Source organism: Phoca vitulina, unplaced genomic scaffold (assembly GCF_004348235.1).
Source record: "Phoca vitulina isolate PV1807 unplaced genomic scaffold, GSC_HSeal_1.0 scaffold95, whole genome shotgun sequence".
Taxonomy (NCBI): domain Eukaryota; kingdom Metazoa; phylum Chordata; class Mammalia; order Carnivora; family Phocidae; genus Phoca; species Phoca vitulina.
Genome location: NW_022589798.1, coordinates 762331 through 782345, shown reverse-complemented (window position 1 = coordinate 782345; position 20015 = coordinate 762331). Strand labels below are relative to the sequence as shown.

At 38.5% G+C, this 20015-nt stretch overlaps 1 protein-coding gene across 3 annotated transcripts in view; it reads right to left on the bottom strand.

Moving 5' to 3' along the window:
* Positions 1-20015, bottom strand: part of ITSN1 (intersectin 1) — a 215823-nt gene that overhangs the window by 141651 nt on the left and 54157 nt on the right. For all 3 annotated transcript variants that reach the window (XM_032396958.1, XM_032396959.1, XM_032396960.1), the window contains exons 2-4: positions 7692-7751; positions 5255-5347; positions 3810-3873 (exon numbers count right to left, since the gene is read on the bottom strand). In XM_032396958.1, coding sequence (XP_032252849.1) covers positions 3810-3873; positions 5255-5347; positions 7692-7719 — 185 coding nt within the window. In that variant the 5' untranslated portion in view covers positions 7720-7751. The remainder of the gene's footprint in view (positions 1-3809; positions 3874-5254; positions 5348-7691; positions 7752-20015) is intronic.

Genomic DNA, 20015 nt, shown 5'->3' with positions numbered 1-20015 from the left:
TATAGTTTCTTTTTTTTTTTTTTTAAAGATTTTATTTATTTATTTGACAGAGACAGAGACAGCGAGAGCAGGAACACAAGCAGCGGGAGTCGGAGAGGGAGAAGCAGGCTTCCCCCTGAGGAGGGAACCTGATGTGGGGCTCAATCCCATGATCCTTGGGATCATGACCCGAGCAGACACTTAACGACCGAGCCACCCAGGCGCCCACTATTATAGTTTCTAACTCTCAATCCCAAATTTTCTCCTACCCCACATGACTGACAAAGGGACTCCCCAAACCTTCAGACTCAAACCCACTCCTCTTTCTACCAAAAGCGGCACTGGCCTTTCCTGGGACCCCACCAGAAAAACCGTAAGAGAACACAAGATTAGCACAGAGACAGGGAGTGAAAACCATTTCACTGGATCAGCTGTTATTATTTATACATTTAAAAAAGGTTCTTCTCACAAACAATGAATCATGGAACACTACATCAAAAACTAATGATGTGGGCGCCTGGGTGGCTCAGTTGGTTAAGCGACTGCCTTCGGCTCAGGTCATGATCCTGGAGTCCCGGGATCGAGTCCCGCATCGGGCTCCCTGCTCGGCAGGGAGTCTGCTTCTCCCTCTGACCCTCCTCCCTCTCATGCTCTCTGTCTCTCATTCTCTCTCTCAAATAAATAAATAAAATCTTTAAAAAAAAAAAAAAAAACTAATGATGTAATGTATGGTGATTAACATAACAATAAAAAATTTTTTTAAAAAAGGTTCTTCTGGCATATACACAGAAGTGTCCTAAGGAACTAGCTGTTACACTAAGCTGTCGGCCCTGCCCTCCACGCCCCACCCTTGAACAGACCACCAAGCTGTTCTCGTATTTGCGATCATATCTCTGGCTCCTGCCTTCTCTCTCAGGGCTAACTCTGAAGAAGTCAGGTATTGCTCAGGGTACTAAGTGAGTAAGTATCAGAGGTAGTGCTGAAAGACAGATCTTACTCATAATTTGCACTACACTATTCCATCATCTTAGCAGGACATCTGTGGTTCATGAAATCTATGACTCCTCAAAGATATTTCTTTTGGGAAAAGATACTTAGAGGTGTGCTTCCCTCCCCGCAATAACAATTCTTGATAAAAGGAAAACACGCCATCACAAATTTATTTAAGAAAATGTCAGAAAAAATTAAAGATAAAGAACAGTTTTGACTCAAGCAAGACTGCCAATTCCTCATCTTTGTTGTTAATAAAAATTTTCACTATAAAAATAATAAGTTGGAAAAATGACCTTAATATGCTTAGCTAAAAACAGTTTGGAAAGCTGACAACTGTCTTAACTGAAACAAAGTGAAATTTACTAGATGATACTTTATTTTTCTTCACTATGCTTACTATCATGTGACAATTTTTATACTATTAACTATATCCTTTCACCAGACTGCAATTTCTATGAAAGCATGGATTTTGTCTATTCTGTTCACTGCTGCATCCCAAGCACCTACAATAGTCACTGACCCATAGAAGACATGCAATAAATATTTTTCCACTGTTGCATGAATAAATGTAATGAGAGATTTTCCTGCAGCACATACACATCATAAAACTGCTTCCTGAATGAACATTCATAAATTGGGAATATGACCTAAAAGAATTCAATGGAAGAAGTTATGCCTGAGAAAGGAAGGTTGTAGTAAGCAACCTTGACTGCTGGTGTGAAGTACAATCATATACCAGAACACAAAGCAAAAGAAATCTTACACTTAACACAGATGTCACATGTCTCTCGAATTTAAACTCAGGCACTTAACTGCCAGGTCAGTGCCCCTGTGCTCACATGAGCATGAGTTCTTGCTCTCTCCTCCACCTCCCCACCCCTTGGCAAAACTTTTACTTTATTTATTTATTTTTTTTTAAGATTTTATTTATTTGATAGAGAGAGACATAGTGAGAGAGGGAACAAAAGTAGGGGGAGTGGGAGAGGGAGAAGCAGGCTTCCCACGGAGCAGGGAGCCCGATGCGGGGCTCGATCCCAGGACCCTGGGATCACGACCTGAGCCGAAGGCAGACGCTTAACGACTGAGCCACCCAGGCGCCCCTACCTTTTACTTTATTTTAAAAGCCATTCCAAAAACCTTGGTTATGTGACTTTCGCAGCTCAAAGTGGATCAGAAGTAAGAGCTAGAAGGGCATCATAGGAGGAGGCTCACCAATCGGAAGAGATGGTCTGGCAGCCAATATGCTGACAACCAGGAAAAAGAACATAAAGCAGACACCAAAAAAAGCACAGGAATCTGGTATCATTTAGTTTCAATTCAAATTTATCCATATACAAATATACACATATATTTCCCATGAGAGTTTTGCTATTCAGAACACGGTAAATGATTTTCATACTGACATTGGTAATCAAGCTTGGACTACATTCTGTAGACTCTGCTTGAAGGCCACAGGGACTATGTCAATCTTTATTAATTTCCATTAAATTGTTAAGAAAGGTCATTCAGGGGCGCCTGGGTGGCTCAGTCGTTAAGCGTCTGCCTTCGGCTCAGGTCATGATCCCAGGGTCCTGGGATCGAGCCCCGCATTGGGCTCCCTGCTCCGCGGGGGGCCTGCTTCTCCCTCCCCCACTCCCCCTGCTTGTGTTCCCTCTGTCGCTGTGTCTCTCTCTGTCAAATAAATAAATAAAATCTTTAAAAAAAAAAAAAAAAAAAAAAGAAAGGTCATTCATTTCGGAGGACAAGCAATTAGCTGGACAATTTAGTTATGGGGACTACCCAGTCCCTGATGATGACAGCAGGCACCGTTTTGGGTTTTGTTTTGAGGGCCTATTGGCCTATTACATGCTGGGCCCCACACTAAGTCATTTATATACAGTTTTTTACACAGTCCTTTATATACGGCCAATTTTTTCAACAAACTTGTCAGGAAAATACATCTGCCCATTTTCTAGATTAAAAAACAGAGGTTAGAGAGGATGAATACATGTTCAAATCATAAAGACCGAATGTAGTGCAGCTGGGATTCAAACACAGGTGTGTGACCACAAATCCTGTCCTCCTTCTACTACACAGCGAGCCGCCCGCACAACACTAATAAACCCTGGAAATGAAGTATTAATTGCAAGAAACGCACGGTGCGAGGAAAATGTGACTTCTTGGCAAGAGACCTCAGCGTGGCATGACCGAAGTCATAAACCTAAAATCCAAAATATTTGCCACTCTTTTTTATTGTCCCTTTCTCTCCTGTAGGTTCAAAAGACTGAATGCTTATTTGTGATCAAGGAATCAAGTTAATCAAGAAATTCAACATTATTTATTACGCATTTGCCTTATACAACACTATAATAAATACAAGTTAATTTCACTATTCTGCTGGCTGTTTCACTACTAGCCCTCAAATATTTTCCTTACCTTGTGGTCAAAGATACAGAACCACTGCATTATAGAGCAAGAAATGTGGGACATTCAGATGAGTATGGGTGATGTAGATGAAGCTAAAATAAACTAATGAGAAAATATCAAAATTTAGATTTCTCCACTGGAAATTCAGGTTTTTGACAGTGTTACCCTACAAATGTCACCACTTTTTCTTTTTTTCTTTAATGTTCCACATTGAAAGCAACCTTGACTGCTGGTGTGAAGTACAATCATATACCAGAACACTGTCTGATTCATTTTGAAACATTGAAAGATACTTTTCACAAGTATTCTCTGGTAAGAAGTAGTAGAGTATTTCAGACTAGAGATTTATGTTCACCTTCAAGATCTTAAGAAATCATATTACTGGAATATTTTATTTTACCTCCTTCTGCTTATGTGAAGTTCCAACTTACCATATCTGTGCTAAAACAGGTTGAGGTAACCCAGATTGAAAAAAAAAGTTTCTAGCTTGATCACCTGTAAATTAAATAGAAAAAGTTTCAGAAAAGAAACAGCTGACAGATATATTCTTACAGCAAAATTGCAAAAATAAGAGGCTAGTAATTCTGCAAATACAGACTTAAATATACGATAAGAGCCAAATGGTAAGTAAGCAACAGTAAAATGAATCCATCAGATTCACTGACGAATTCACTGACTTTAGAACACTTTAAAAATTCAAAAAAGGGCCTATCAAGTGCAGGGGTAGACTGTCCACTTTAATTAACCTGCTATTAAGTAACATGGGAACAGCTATACATATGACAAAGCACATCTATAGGAATCCTCAAGAAACTGATGACCCACACTTCTACTTTTTTAAGTTCTCTGCAACTCTTAATATCTACACTTCAAATTGTCAGTGCTTCTGCTATATTTATGGGGTAAAAGTAACAATGTTTACAAGATTCACAGCAACAATTAAGAATTGGGTGCCTGGGTGGCTCAGTTGGTTAAGCATCTGCCCTCGGCTCAGGTCATGATCCTAGGGTCCTGGGATCCAGTTCCGCGTCAGGCTCCCTGCTTAGCAGGGAGCCTGCTTCTCCCTCTCCCACTCCCCCTGCTTGTGCTCTTTCTCTCTCTCTGTCAAAATAAATTAAAAAAATCTTTGAAAAAAAAAATTAAGAATTAATAATGTAAAGAGAACTGTGATACACACACACACAAACAAGTCCCCGGGAAATCTAGATCCCATTTTTCCTAAAGCTATCTCCTGAAGGATAACCCAACAGAAAAGATAATAGAAAAGGCAGGGGCACCTGGGGGCCTCAGGCAGTTCAGCAACCGACTCTTGCTTTCAGCTGGAGTCACGATCTCGGGGTCCTGGGATCAGCCCTCACGTCAGGCTCCGTGCTCAGCACAGAGTCTATTTGTCCCACTCCCTCCTCCTGTCCCCCGTCCCTCCCTCATGCGCATGCTCTCTCTCTCTCTCTCAAATGAATAAATAAATAAATAAATCTTAAAAAAGAAAAGAAAATGCAAAGTACAAAAGGAACAATAATTCTGTTGTTTTAAGTATTCAGAATCTGTTCATTTATTCATATTTCCCAAACCAGTTCAAGATCAGAATTAAACAAGCATTTTAGCTCAAGGACCATAGTCCATCGCTTTACTACTTAAAGAATATGGTCCACTGACCTTTACCAACTCCCATAAGTGTTATGCCCACAACAAGTGGCTTGACATCCATAAAGGGATGCAAACAGGTTTGAATGCAGTACAGGAAAAGCAACTGAAAAAATACAGGCCCAGATGTCCACCTGGGTCATATGTGCCCACCTTAGCTTTGCAAAATGGATTTTCCACAGATATATGCACCACTGATAAGTAAAAATATAAAAATACTGATTCCAATTACCAGTAATAAATCCAGATATCGGCTTTAAACTATGGAACTGTTGATCATGCTTCGCTCTTTCTTCTACAGTTATGGCCCAGATATCCAGGCTGCCTATAAACCAAAGAAAAGAAAAATTATTCAATGCAAAAAGAGTAACAAAGTGCTCACATGCACTATCTCCCTAGTACTTCCAGATTCTTTCATTATGTTATCAATTATTTGATTAATTAACATCTGTTTGTCCTTGGAAGTTATGCATATAAGTTAGAAAATTAAAAGTAAAACAGGCCAAAATAAGAAAGATACTGGCACAAATTCTTTTTTTAGAAAAACTTATCCCGTAATCTTGTAGCTAGCAGGACTATATAGAGACATAAGTTAACAGCCATTTATTTACATAAACTCAAGCAACAATCCAATTTAAAACTACATTCTCAGGTGTTTTAAATGTCACAGGAGAGGGCGCCTGGGTGGCTCAGTCGTTAAGCGTCTGCCTTCGGCTCAGGTCATATCCCAGGGTCTTGGGATCGAGGCCCACATCAGGCTCCCTGCTCAGCGGGAAGCCTGCTTCTCCCTCTCCCACTCTGCCTGCTTGTGTTCCCTATCTCACTGTCTCTCTCTGTCAAATAAATAAAAATAAATAAATCTTTAAATGTCACAGGAGAAAGTCAGGAATGAAGCAGAGTTTCACAATTCGTATCGCAAGTGATTCCATGAAAATCTTTTTGGAGTGACAAAAATATTGAAATACTGGATTGTAGTGGTGATTACTCAACTCTGTAAAGTTACTAAAAGTCACTGAATTGTACAGTTAAAACTGGTGAATTTTATGGTATGTAAACTATACCTCAATAAAGATGTGTTTAAAAATGGGTATCCTGGAAAAAGATAAAGGCAAACTGAAGAGAATGGGATTTGGGTTCTCCTTCAGTTTCAGCTCTAAGACGGACCAGATGCCCCTTCACTTCTGAGATCTTCCTCGCTTTCGTCCTAGGTCTCTTCAGTGTCATCCAAAATAATTTTAGATTACATAGATGAAAGACCTTCAAAAGTTCAGATACTCTCCAAAAAGGTGGGAACAGGCAATATGTATGTTTCATACAAAATACGAATGTGACCGGCACAAAAGCAAAATGTCTGAATGTCGTGCTTCCCCTCTCCATGTTGTCCAGTCGGACAGTGACAGGAAGAGTGAGATCCAGTCAGTCGCTGGAAACATAGTTCCTGGCTGCCTCCTACATGCCAGTCACTGTGTCAGACATTGGAGACACCGTAGTGACCAACGAAAGAGATGATCCCTTCTCAGAGGCCTCATAATCCTGCAACTTCTACTGCCCTGTTGAAATCCGTCCCCAGAATTATAAACTAAAGCAACAGCAAAAACACAACAGAACACAAACCTGCTCAGTAACTAAGAAGAGGGACAAAAATAAAACAATAATGCTAATGGTGGTGAAAAGTTTGCAGGGCTCTGTGCTGGAATTCCACAGGGACTTTGACAGATGTGACCAGAGGGGTAGTGATTTGTGCCTCACTCTCCTCATGACTGGATCAGACAGTTGCCAAAAGGCAGCCATAATAATGGCATCCTCTCTTTAAACAAAACAAAACAAAACAAAAGCCTGGCCAGTAAGCAAAACTAGTATTTTAACACTTTCATCATAATATTAGGAAAAATTACCTGAAAAAAACCATTTTATGCAGATTCATATGTTTTAAGCAGATAAAGTAAAACAAATGTCCTGCTTCCAATTCAGGCTTTGGGAAAAGTACAGAATAAATGACTCAGTCACTTTAACAAATACAATGTGAAGAGAAAACAGTGAAAGGCACAGGAGACACATGAACTGAGAGCAATGTCTGGACCCTGAATTGAACCGACAAACCATAACAAAAAAAGGTCTGAAGACTGTCAGGGAAATTCTAACACTGACTTGATAGTTGAGGATATTAAGGAATGACTGTGAATTTTATAGGTATGATAACGGTATCATAGTTATGTCTTTAAGAGTGTTCACATCTTTCAGAAACACACGCTAAAATATTTGTGGGTGAAATGAAATGATGCCTGGGAGTTGCTTCCAAGGAATCCAGATGAAACAATATTAAAAATAGGGTTCAGAGGGGCGCCTGGCTGGCTCAGTCAGTTAAGCGTCTGCCTTGGGCTCAGGTCATGATCCAGGGGGTCCTGGGATGGAGCCCTGAGTCAGGCTCCTTGCTCAGCAGGGAGTCTGCTTCTCTCTCTGCCCCTCCCTCCTGCTCTGCTCTCTCTCAAATAAATAAATAAAATCTTTAAAAAAAAAAAAAAAAAGGATCTCAGGGCACCTGGCTGGCTCAGTCGGTAGAGCATGTGACTCTTGATCTCAGGGTCACTGGGCATGGAGCCTACTTTAAAGAAAAGAAAAAAGAAAAAGGTCTCGAATACATTAAAAAAGGAAAATCTTTGAAAACTTACCTCCAAAAGGTGTTAGAAACTGAGCCATGGTTCTGTCACTTTTACCTTGCTAATCGACGCCTGTAATTAAAATACAAGATTTAAGTTTCTGAAAACTTCATTTCCTATATACATATAAACACACTAACATGCTGTCTTTAGTGATCAGAAACTGAGAGCAGTACCAGCGCTCGGGAACAGCACTACAAATCAAAGTTACAACCAAGGGGTTCATTCATTCATTGTCTGCAGTGTCCTAGCGCCAGGTACAATGACAGGCACTGGGGAATGCTGATGCAAGACTCTCCGGAAACAAGAGGCTTTCAGTCTGGTGAGTGACACTATTAGCTCAGGACAGCCTGTTACATCACGACTGTTCTGTTACTCTTTAAATATATGCTTTTCTTCGCCATCTACACATACCAGCCCATCTGCTTGGTGGTTTTAACAGCGGCTTCTTTTAATGAGCACATAGTACACGCTGCACACTGTTGTAGGTACTTTATAGCTCTTACCCCTTCATCGTCACAGCCCTATGATACAGGTGAGACACACAGGTATTTCCATCCTCTTACTACAGAAGAGGAAAACGAGAATCAGAGAGATGAAGTGATTGGAGCAATACCACACATCTGGTGGCAGGGCTGGATTTGAGCAGGGCCAGCAAACCCCACAGCCTGGGTTCTACCCACGAAAAACATTGCCAATTTTGCGAAAGGTTGTAACCATGTATACTGTACTAAGGTCCAGAATACCAAACACAAACCCAACGCTCCAAAATCCAATCATGAACAGCCGATGTGAAACCAACCCTGTCTTCTTCCCCAACAAAAATAATCCATAATGAGTATCATCCTTATGCTTAACAACATGGCAGATGCATGTAGTTAAAAACGAGTACTAAATATTCATACATTAAACAATTTAGATACGTTCAGATTTTTAAAATGATAGTCCCCTGCCCTAATACTCTTCAATTTTATATTCCAATCTGTCCGTGGATTTTTTTCCCCCAACTATCATATTTTTAAACTTCCAAAAGCTCTTTCTTGTTCTCAACTCTTTATTCCTACTGCCCTGTCTTTTCTTTTAATGGACACAACGTCTTTTACTCTCCTGATTTTTTTTACTGGGGGAAGGGGGTGAGAAGGGAGTATTTTGCTCTTTCATTTTCTTCTGTCTCTCATTTGATTTCTTTTTTGTTTGTTGGCTGATTGTTTGTTTTGGGTCTCTCTCACTTTTGAGGCTTTCCTCAGATATCTGGTGATCCCTGGCTGCTTCTTCATATTTAAGAGTAAGGCACTAAAAAAATGGGCATGGGTGCCAGGTCTGTTGACAGATGGGCTTCTGCATACAATGGTCAGATGTGCCCAGTCACATTTCAGTAAGAGAACTCCAAACGTCAGTATGCAGAGGTCTCTTCGCTGAAGTCGTTCGGTTTTACCAGACAGAAGTGTACAGGAGGGTGTTGGCTTTGGGGGAGGAACGGAAAAGAAAGGAAGACGTGAAGGGGCCTACACTTCCAAACATATGCTAACACATATGCCCTTTATCTTCAGCCCCAAGCTTCACCCTTCTGGTCAGCAGCCTCTCTGGTTCTAGGAAAAACAGGACTGAAGACGTCACCTGTCTGCTGGGGATGCAGGACAAGACATCCCAAAAGATCTGGATACAGATTTTTAAAGAACTTCCATTTCAGCTGCAGAACTGACCTCTGTCTTAGGCAGCCACCAAACACTCTGAAGCCTGTCAAGACATTCCTGGGGCCAGCTGACTTGTCCTCCATCTTTATCCGCCCTCTGTAGGCACTAGGTTGCACCTTTCTCTGAACTCAGTTACCATTCTGTTCACTCTCTGGTTCTAGAAAATTCTTAAAAGCTTTTGCTCACTGTCTTATCCATTGTTATCTTTCTCCCTGTGAGTTAACATCTGCTATGCTTCTGGTGTGACCACTGCAGACTTTATGGAAGAAGAAGAGAAAACACATGTGGTCAAGCAGCCATATTTAAGTGTCGGGGGGGGGGGGGTGTTCTGGCTCCAGTTCTGAAGCAGGCTCCTTCTTCCTGCCAGTTCTCTTTAGAAACTATGACTGCTATTCTCTTCTTCCACTATTTCTCACTCAATACACTGTGTAGGGAAGCTTGATAATTTTCCAAAAAAATTTTTTTTAAGATTTTATTTATTTGAGAGAGAGAAGGAAAGAGAGTGGGAGGAGGAATAGAGGAAGAGGGACAAGCAGACAGCCCACTGAGCAGGGAGTCTGACGCGGGGCTCAATCCCAGGACCCTGAGATCATGACCTGAGCCAAAATCAAGAGTCAGACGCTCAGGGCGCCTGGGTGGCTCAGTCAGTTAAGCGGCTGCCTTCGGCTCAGGTTATGATCCTGGAGTCCTGGGATTGAGTCCCGCATCGGGCTCCCTGCTCAGCAGAGTCTGCTTCTCCCTCTGACCCTCCCCCATCTTGTGCTCTCTCTCACTTTCTCTCTCTCAAATAAATGAATAAAATCTTTAAAAAAAAAAAAAAGAGTCAGATGCTCAACTGACTGAGCCACCCAGGCGCCCCGATAATTTTCCAGAAAATTTTAATGTGTTTCATCTCACTTAATCTTCATAATGCTCTTTAAACTGACAGATCATACCTGTTTTTTGTTGAGCTTTACAAAAGCAGTAAGCTCTTATTTTTAAAACCATAGTAAGGCAATTATTTCATATATATATATAACATGAGAAAAACATTCTGTTCTGTTCTACTTCCCTTCTTTACTATTTATTGCAAAATAAAGAAAAGTAATTGATTTGCCGATCTTCTTGGTACCCAGCCACTTTACCACATTTTCTTATTGGTGCTAAGTCTCTCAGATGAGTCTTTCCGGTTTTCTAGATCTACATCCTCTGGGAATAAAGAATTTAAGCTTACATTATGTGCCCAAACCAATAAAGCGAAGCTATATAATAGCCGGGACAGCAGGAACTTTTATATTGCCCTTGACAGTCATGCTGATGGTTTTGGTATTTCATAACCCATGAAATAGGTTATGAATAGTTATATTTGCTGTTTTGTTTTGGTAAATAGCTTTTACCACATTTAGGCAGTTTCCTATTATTCTTATTTGACTTAAAATTTTCATTTAGAAATGGCTGCTAAATCTGTTCAGAGGTTTTTTTTTTTTTTTGAGTATTTAATAAGATGACCATGTATTTCTTTCTTAAGTAGCATACTAAATTATAGTGATAGATTTCCTAATACAAATTATCCTGGAATTTATGTAATAAACCCAACTCAGATATGCATGCTACTCTTTTACTACATAACTAGGTCCAATTTGCTCATATTTTCTTCAGAATTTTTGCTTAAGAAAATGTTATGCATAATTCTATGCAACAGAGAATCGAGAGAAAATAGATGTATTTCTACCTTACTATAAATTTCCACAATGATCTTTTAAAAAGGTATATAATACACTTAACAGACCAAGAAATAAATGGAAATGTAAAAATTTAACAGTAAAAAGATCCCAAGAAAAAATAATTTTAGGGGTGTGTTTGAAGGAACAAATAATTCCTTTTACTAAAACCATTCCACAGAGAAAGATCAAATATTCCTCAATTCGGGTTATGAAATTAGCATCATCAATACTAAACCATAATAACGAAAGCACAGACTATTGTCACTTTTCTGTAGATATAGTAATTATATACCTCACTTTAAATATTTTACAGCTATTTTGAGAGAGTCACAGTCTGGCAAAGTAGAACAACTCCTATGGTCCAAAGTATATTGTAACATCATCAGCAGCTCCTTGCAAAACATTTACAAGTATTAGCTGTTCACCATCCTTCCTAGAATTCAGGAAATAATTCCCCACCCTCTGTGAACCTCTTCTGCAAAAGCGTTCACCTATTACAAGCAACGTTAGACAAAATTTGTCTCCTGACCCTTCTAACCTCCCTCTCTGCTTCCCCTTCATCTCACATCCATTAGTGACAAGGGAATGCACTGCAACCCCAACCTGTGCCCTACACTTAAAAACTAATGCCCTTCTGTCTCTTTCTTCCCCTGTTCCTTAATTGTCACTGGTCTCAGCTGGATATTGGTAAGGAATGGACCTAATAAAAACTAAGCCGCTTTGAGGTATGAAGAAGATGTACCTTCCAGATTTATTTACTAACACAAAAGTCCAAATGCTGGTTTAAGGATAAGATTGAAATAGTCCCACATACATTTCTTTTAACCACAGGGCCTTCAAATGCCATTCACAAATAGGTTCTTCTCAGTTCCTAGGGAACCCCAGACACAGGTAGTAACACATAGATGAAGCAAATGGACCAAACTTTGCAATCCCACCTGCTTTTCAGTTCTATGCTACATAGACAAACCATGGTGATAACATCTTGGTTCAAGGTATTTTGTTCCTACTTTTATATATATTGGTTGTATGTATTACTATAATTTGAAAAAATAAAATAATTTATAAAAAAAATATACCACATATCCAAGATTTCTAAATGTCAAAAACCAGAGTTCTAGTTTGGCTAAAATAGTATCTGCCCACTACAGGCCCTCTGTCCCACTTAAAACTAAAAACTGGGCAAAAACTTTAAAAAGCAACTCCCTGAGGACAGTAAAAAGAAAAGTAGACAGATTTTAGAAGAGAGTCAAAAGCTCCCCCCATTTTTGTTCACTCTTCCCTAGCAGCTCTGCCCAAGGGTGGGCCCAGACATGGAGTTACACAGTGAGGCAGAGGAGCAAACAGTAACTAACTCTGATCTCAGAAACCCAGTCTCTGGCCAAAGGAAGTAATAAAAATGGCCGCTATGGGCAGGAGAATGTAAGGATCACGTGATTCTATAAATGAACTCCCACAAGACTCAGGTTCACACCTGAGCTGCAGGACAAAACAAAAGTAGCACAGCAAAAGTCTTGAAAACTGATCTAACAATGGAACCTCTGTGTGCACACAGCACACAGAACTTGTAGTTTGAACCTAATCAGGATGAAGACCTGCTTAAACAAACACCGGCATTGCACGGGGGATTAATACAGTGCACAGAACCTAACATGAAATTCACAATATCCAGGATGTAATCCAAAATTACTCGACATACAAAGAACTAGGAAAATCTCACAAATTCTCAAAGAAAGGAAAGCCCATAATCAACAGATCCCAAATCCTAGACGATACAAACACTGAAATTATCACAAAGACTTTTTAGAACAGCTATTATCCCTATGTTCCAAGAAGCAAAGGTAAACACAAATGAAATGACTGAAAATACACAAGGTCTCAGCAGAGAAGAAAAAAACCAGTTTAAAAAGAATGAAATGGAAATTTTAGAGAGAAACTTAGACCTTCAAGAATGAAGGAAGAGGAACAGAAATGGTAAATAGCTGGGTAAATATAAAATTATATTTTTCCTATAAATCTCCTTAAGGTATGTAGACTGTTGAAAGCAAATATTGTAATACTGTCCAGGAGGGCTTTCAATGTATATAAATGTAATATTTATGACAACTTTAATAGAAAAGTCTGTGTGGTAAGAGTAAGGGACTTACGTGGTTGCAAGCCTTCTGCATTTTATCTGAAGTAGTATAATATTACCTGTAAGCAGACTATGAAAGTTAGATAAATACATTTAATCCCCGGAATGACTACTTAGAAAAATAAAAATAAAAAACAAAGGAGAATAGCCATAAAGTCAATAGATAAATGAAAACAGAATGTTAAAAACTACTCACTTTTTTTAAAAGGCAGGAAAAGAGAAGAATAAAAAACACAGAGGGCAACAAAACAAACAATAAAATGGCAGATCTAATTCTAACATACCAATAATTACATTAAATTTTAAGGGTCTAAATACTAAAGAAGATAACAGCTGAGGGGAAAAAAGCAATGTAAACAAATAGAAGGAAGGAAATAATAAAAGATATGAGCAGATATAAAAGAAATTTTTTAAAAGACAGACAATAGAGAAAATTAATGAAACCAAAATCTGGTTCCTTGGGAAAAAAAAAATGACAAACCCTTTCTGAGACTGATTAAAAGAGACAGAGAACACAAATCAGCTCAGAATTACCTCTAATCCTAAACATATTAAAATGGTAAGAAATACTAAAAACAACTTTATGCCCACAAATTTGACAATGTGGATGAACAAATTTCTTGGAAAATAAAATTTACTAAAATTGATTCAACGAAAAATAGAGTATCCATATATTCCTATGATTAAAGGAACTGATTTTATTAATAGAACCCTTCCCAAAAAAGAAAACTGCATTCTCAGATGGTTTAACTGGTGAATTCTATCAAACATTCAAGGAAACTATGCAAATTTTTTCAAATAACAGAGGGATCAGTGCCCAACTCATGTTTTGAAGCCAGAATAATGCTGATAACTGACAGATATTAGCCCCCCAAAATTATAAGACCCGAAGGAATATAGATGCCAAAATCCTTCAGAAGATATTAAAAATTTAATCTTAATAATATACAAAAAGGGTAATAAAACATGACCAAGTAGGGTTTATCCCAGAAATGCAAGATTTGCTTACCATTTGATAACCACTTAATGTAATCTATCATATCAAAAGAATAAAGCAAGAAACCCCAATATGATCATTTCAATAAATGTGGGGGAAAAAGTTTTTGACAAAAACTCAAACCCAATAATGATAAAAACTCACAGATAATTAGGGTTAGTAGGAAACTTCCTCAGATACAGGGCATCTATGAAAACCTACAGCTAACATCATAGTTAATGGTTTAAGACTGAATTTCTCCCCATGAGATAGGAAGAAGGCAGAGAAATATGCTCTTACCACTCCTATTCAACACTGTTCTAGAGGTTCTGGCCACTGAAATAAGGTAAGAAAAACAGCAAAATAATAGCTAAAAGATTAGAAAAGAACAAAACCCTCCCTACTTACAGAAAAACCCAAGGAATCTACTAAATATAGTAAGTAAATTTACCAAATTCTGATTTTGCAAAGTGATGTAGCAAAATTGCAAGATAAAAGGTTAATAACATATTAAAAATCAACTGAATTCTCATATACTGGAAACAAATAATTGGAAAGTGAAATTAGACAAACAATTCCATTTACAGTAGTGCCAAAAAAATGTAAAAGTCCTAGGTATTAATTTAACAAAGGCATCCAGGGGGGCGCCTGGGTGGCTCAGTCGGTTAAGCGTCTGCCTTCAGCTCAGGTCATGATCCCAGGTTCCTGGGATTGAGTCCCGCATTGGGCTCCTTTCTCAGCAGAGAGCCTGCTTCTCCCTCTGCCTGCTGCTCCCCCTGATTGTGCTCTCTCTCTCTAATAAATAAAAAAAAAAATCTTAAAAAAAAAAAAGACATCCAGGGGTGCCTGGCTGGCTCAGTCTGTAAAGTTTGCAACTCTTGATCTCAGGATCCTGAGTTCAAGCCCCACGTTGGGCATAGAGCTTACTTAAAAAACAAAAAAAACCAAAAGACATCCAAGGCCTCTAACACTGAACACTATAAAATACTCGGGGGGAAATTAAAGAAGACCTACATAAATGGAGAGATATACTAAGTTCATGGATTAGAAAATTCAATATTCTTAAAATTGCAATTCTCTCCAAATGGATCTGTATATTCAATGCAATTCTAATCAAAACTGCAGCAGGCTTTTTAGTAGAAACTAAATAAGCTCATATTAAATTTACATGGAAATGCAAAGGACCTAGAATAACCAGAGCAGTTTTTAAAAAGAACAAAATTGGAGGACTTACCCTACCTGATTTCAAGATTTACTATGAAGCAACAGTAATCAAGACCTTTGGAACTGGTGTAAAGGGAGACATACCAGATCAATGGAGCAGAAAACAAGAGTTCAGAAATAGACTTATACATGCTTGGTGAATTCATTTTTAGTAAAGTAACAAAGGCAAATCACTGGAGGGAAAAAAGGGCTTTTCGACAAACAGAAGTGGATCAACTGAATACCATGTGGAAAAAAAGAAAAAAAACATTGATCCTAACTTCGTATCATACACAAAAATTAACTCAAAATGGGTCAAAATTTTAAAATTTAAATTTGAACTAATTTAAAACCACATAGTTTAACATTAAAATTCTAAAAGATGGGAGAATACCTTCATGACCCTGGGCTAGACAATAATTTCTTAGGACACAAATAAGCATGATTTATTTATCAAAAGGGGGGGGGTTGGGTTTCATCAAAATGAAAAGTTAGCTCTTCAAAAGTCCCATTACAGGGCGCCTGGGTGGCTCAGTTGGTTAAGCGACTGCCTTTGGCTCAGGTCATGATCCCGGAGTCCTGGGATCGAGTCCCACATCGGGCTCCCCCTTCTCTGTGGGGAGCCTGCTTCTCCCTCTGCCTCTGCCTGCCACTCCCCCTGCTTGTGCTCGTTCTCTCTCTCTCTCTGTCAAATAAATAAATAAAATCTTAAAAAAAAAAAAGTCCCATTACAAAGACGAAAAGGAAAGCTATAAAGCAGGAAAAAAACATCTGCAACACAATCATCAGACAAAGAAACTATATTCAGAATATATAAGGAACTCTTACAACTTAAAAATAATAAGACATATTTGCCTAATGTTCACCATAGCCTGCTTATCCTGAATTGCAATTTTGCTATTCCCAAATAGGCACTTTTTTCAACTTTAAAAAAAAAAAAAAAGTCAGACAACTCAGTGAGGAAATGGTCAAAAGATATGAACAGACACTTCACAAATTAACTTATAGAAATGGCCAATAAACACATGGTAAGATGCTCAACATTATGAGCCATTAGGGAAATTAAATTGCAATGATATGCCTCCGTATTTCCACTGGGATGGCAAACATGAAAAAGACTGACCATACCAAGTCCTAGCAAGGATTCTCATGTACTGCCCACAGGAATGTAAGATGCTACAACTGCACAGAAAAAAATGTAGTTTTCTTAGAAACTTGTACAGCGGTGCCTGGGTGGCTCAGTTGGTTAAATGTCCGACTCTCTTTTTTTTTAAAGGTTTTATTTATTTATTTGACAGAGAGAGACACAGCGAGAGAGGGAACACAAGCAGGAGGAGTGGGAGAGGGAGAAGCAGGCTCCCCGCTGAGCAGGAAGCCCGATGCGGGGCTCGATCCCAGGACCCTGGGGTCATGAGCTGAGCCGAAGGCAGACACTTAACGACTGAGCCACCCAGGCGCCCCTAAATGTCTGACTCTTGATCTCAGCTCGGGTCTTGATCTCAGGGCCATAAGTTCAAGCCCGGTGTTGGGCTCCACGCTGCGTGTGGAGCCTACTTAAGAAAGAAAGAAAAAGTTGTACAGATCCCATTGGATCTGGCCACTCTTAAATATTTAGCTAAAAGAAATGAAAATTTATGTCCACACAAATATTTCCTTTTTTTTTTTTAAGATTTTATTTATTTGACAGAGAGAGATACAGCGAGAGAGGGAACACAAGCAGGGGGAGTGGGAGAGGGAGAAGCAGGCTTCCCACCGAGCAGGGAGCCCGATGCGGGACTCGATCCCAGGACCCTGGGACCATGACCTGAGCTGAAGGCAGACGCTTAACGACTAAGCCACCCAGGCACCCCCACACAAATATTTCTATACAAGCATTCATATCAGCATGATTTTTAAGAGCCAGAACTAGAAACCCAAAAGTCAATCAACAGATGAATGAATAAGCAGTGACATATCTGTTATACTACTTAGAAATAAAAAGGAACCAACTGGTGCTACAAGCCCTAACATGCATGAACGTCAAATTTTTATGCTATGCAAAAAAAGCCAGGGGGTATATATATACTGTATGACTCCATTTTTGTAAAAATTCTAGAAAATATAAACTAATCTATAGTGACAGAAAACCAACCAGTACTTGCCAGGAAACAGGAGTAGAAGAAGGGACAGATTACAAAGGTGCAAAGAGGCACAAGGAAACTTTGGGGAAAGGTGATGGTTTCACAGGTACATGCGTATATCAAAACTGACCAAACAGCACACTTTAAACATATGAAGTTTAGTGCAGTTCAATTATATTGCGACGAAGTTGAAAAAACTCATAAGCCACACGTACAATAAAAGTAAAGAGTTTTGCAATCCTAGCAGTTCAATACAAATCAGAATATCTACGCTGGACTATCATGTGAGAAAAGTACTTATGTCCAATAACTCCCAACGAGTATTTTATAATTAAAACAACAACAAAAAGGCAACTTTAAGCCCAATTTAAAAACTTAATTGAAGACAGAACAAACGATGAACAATAAGGCTTTTGAGCAAGAATGTTTAATCTAATTAAGTGGCAGGTCTAAGATTGTGATTCTGAATCCTTAATAACATTATTAGTAAGGGTGACAGAGAAAATTTATTTTTAAAAAGTTTTTTTTTTTTTAACAGAAGTGCGGTTGGATGGGGTATAGTCTATGTTGAATGAAACCAAAATGCCTTATTAGAAAATAGAAAATACTCATCTTAATTTCACTATGTCTAGTGTATTTTGGAATGAATGCCCTTTACTAAATACACAAAGACTAGTGAGTTTTCCAAATACCTTTATGACTAAATAATAAATGCACGTAACAGCTATATTCTGATTTTCAATTTCACTGAAGTGGGGATAAAAGCCTAGGAAGTACAGAATAAAAACCAGGTATTCTTAAAAATGCCACCAATTAAAAGCTGGTCCATCTCTGTAAACACAGATCAAATTCTGCATATATCCTAATGCCGATTAAGTGAAAAAATATGAACATCAAAGTATCCTTAAGTATATAAACAAAATTTGAATACAATGTAAGAGTAGATACGAAGCCTCACAGAATCAGCATTTGGTTTGTGTGAGAAAGATATACATACCCCTAGAGGCGAATTATAAAGGCTTTTCAGAAAAAAATTAAAACTGCATTCACTGCCATAACTATAAAAATAAACTAAAATATATAGTTAAAACACAAATTTAGAGTAACGTGAGAGATGTAAACTTCAGCCCCTCCATCTCTAAAGTAACAGCATTTGGCTAGATATTTTATTAAGGCCTTTTCATTCAAATTTCCAGATTATAAATCCTTTCTAGATGTAGCCAAATTTTCAAATGTTAAAATAACTGAAAAAAAAAAGCAGGTTTTTTTACTGTCATGTCTGAGCATTAGCATATTTAGTATTTTCATATTCTTATTTATGATCAGATAATCATTCCTATTTAGATCTTACTTGAAAATAAGCCTTTATACCTTTCAAATACATCCTCTCTCCAAAGTCTTACTCATTTACTCAAGAAACATTTTTCTTCCCATGGACAATATAAAGCTATACTGATCCAACACATAAAGAAGAGGCTTGTGTCAATAATTTTTATGCCCTCATTGAAGCATTTCAAGATTGTCTTAAAAGAGGTGATTTCTAAATCCTCATCTCATTCAAATGACATCATGAAGCTCCACTCCCAGAATCAGAGATAATGGTCTACACACTATGCCAAAATTATGGAGTTGGCTTAGGTGAGGAATTATTAGCATGATCCTTGCTATTAAGAAGTTTACAAGGGTGCCTGAGTGGCTCAGTCATTTAAGCATCTGACTCTTGGTTTTGCTCAGGTCCTGGTCTCAAGGTCATGGGACTGATTCCCACATCAGGCTCTGCACTCAGCATTGGAATCTGCTTTGGATTCTTTCTCCCTCTCCCTCTGCCCCTCCTCACTAGCTCTCTCTCTCTAAAATAAATAAATAAAATCTTTAAAAAAAAAAAAAAGTAGTTTACAATTGGGGCGCCTGGGTGCTCAGTTGGTTGAATGTCCAACTCTTGATTTTGCCTCAGGTCATTATCTCAGGGTCCTGGGATCGAGCCCGATGTTGGGCTCTGTGTTCAGTGGGGAGTCTGCTTGAGGAGTCTCTCTCCCTCTGCCCCTAGCCCCACTCACACATGCGCACACACTCTCTAATAAATAAATAAATCTTTAAAAAAGTTTACAATTAACTCATACAACTCAATAGCAAAAACACAAATAACTCAATTAAAAAATTAAGCAATCTACAGATTCAACACAAGTTTTCATAGAACTAGAACAAATAATACTAAAATTTGTATGGAACCAGGAGAGAACCCAAAGAGCCAAAACAAGCTTAAGAAAAAAAGGAGAAAACTGGAGGTATCACAATCCCCGATTTCAAGATATACTACAAAGCTGTAGTAATCAAAAAAGTATGGTACTAACAAAAAAACACATAGATCAATAGAACAGAATGGAGAGCCCAGAAATAACCTCATGCTTATATGGTTGATTAATCTATAACAAAAGGAGGCAAGACTGGGGAAAAGACAGTCTCTTTAATAAATGGTGCTGAGAAAACTGGACAGCTACATGCAAAA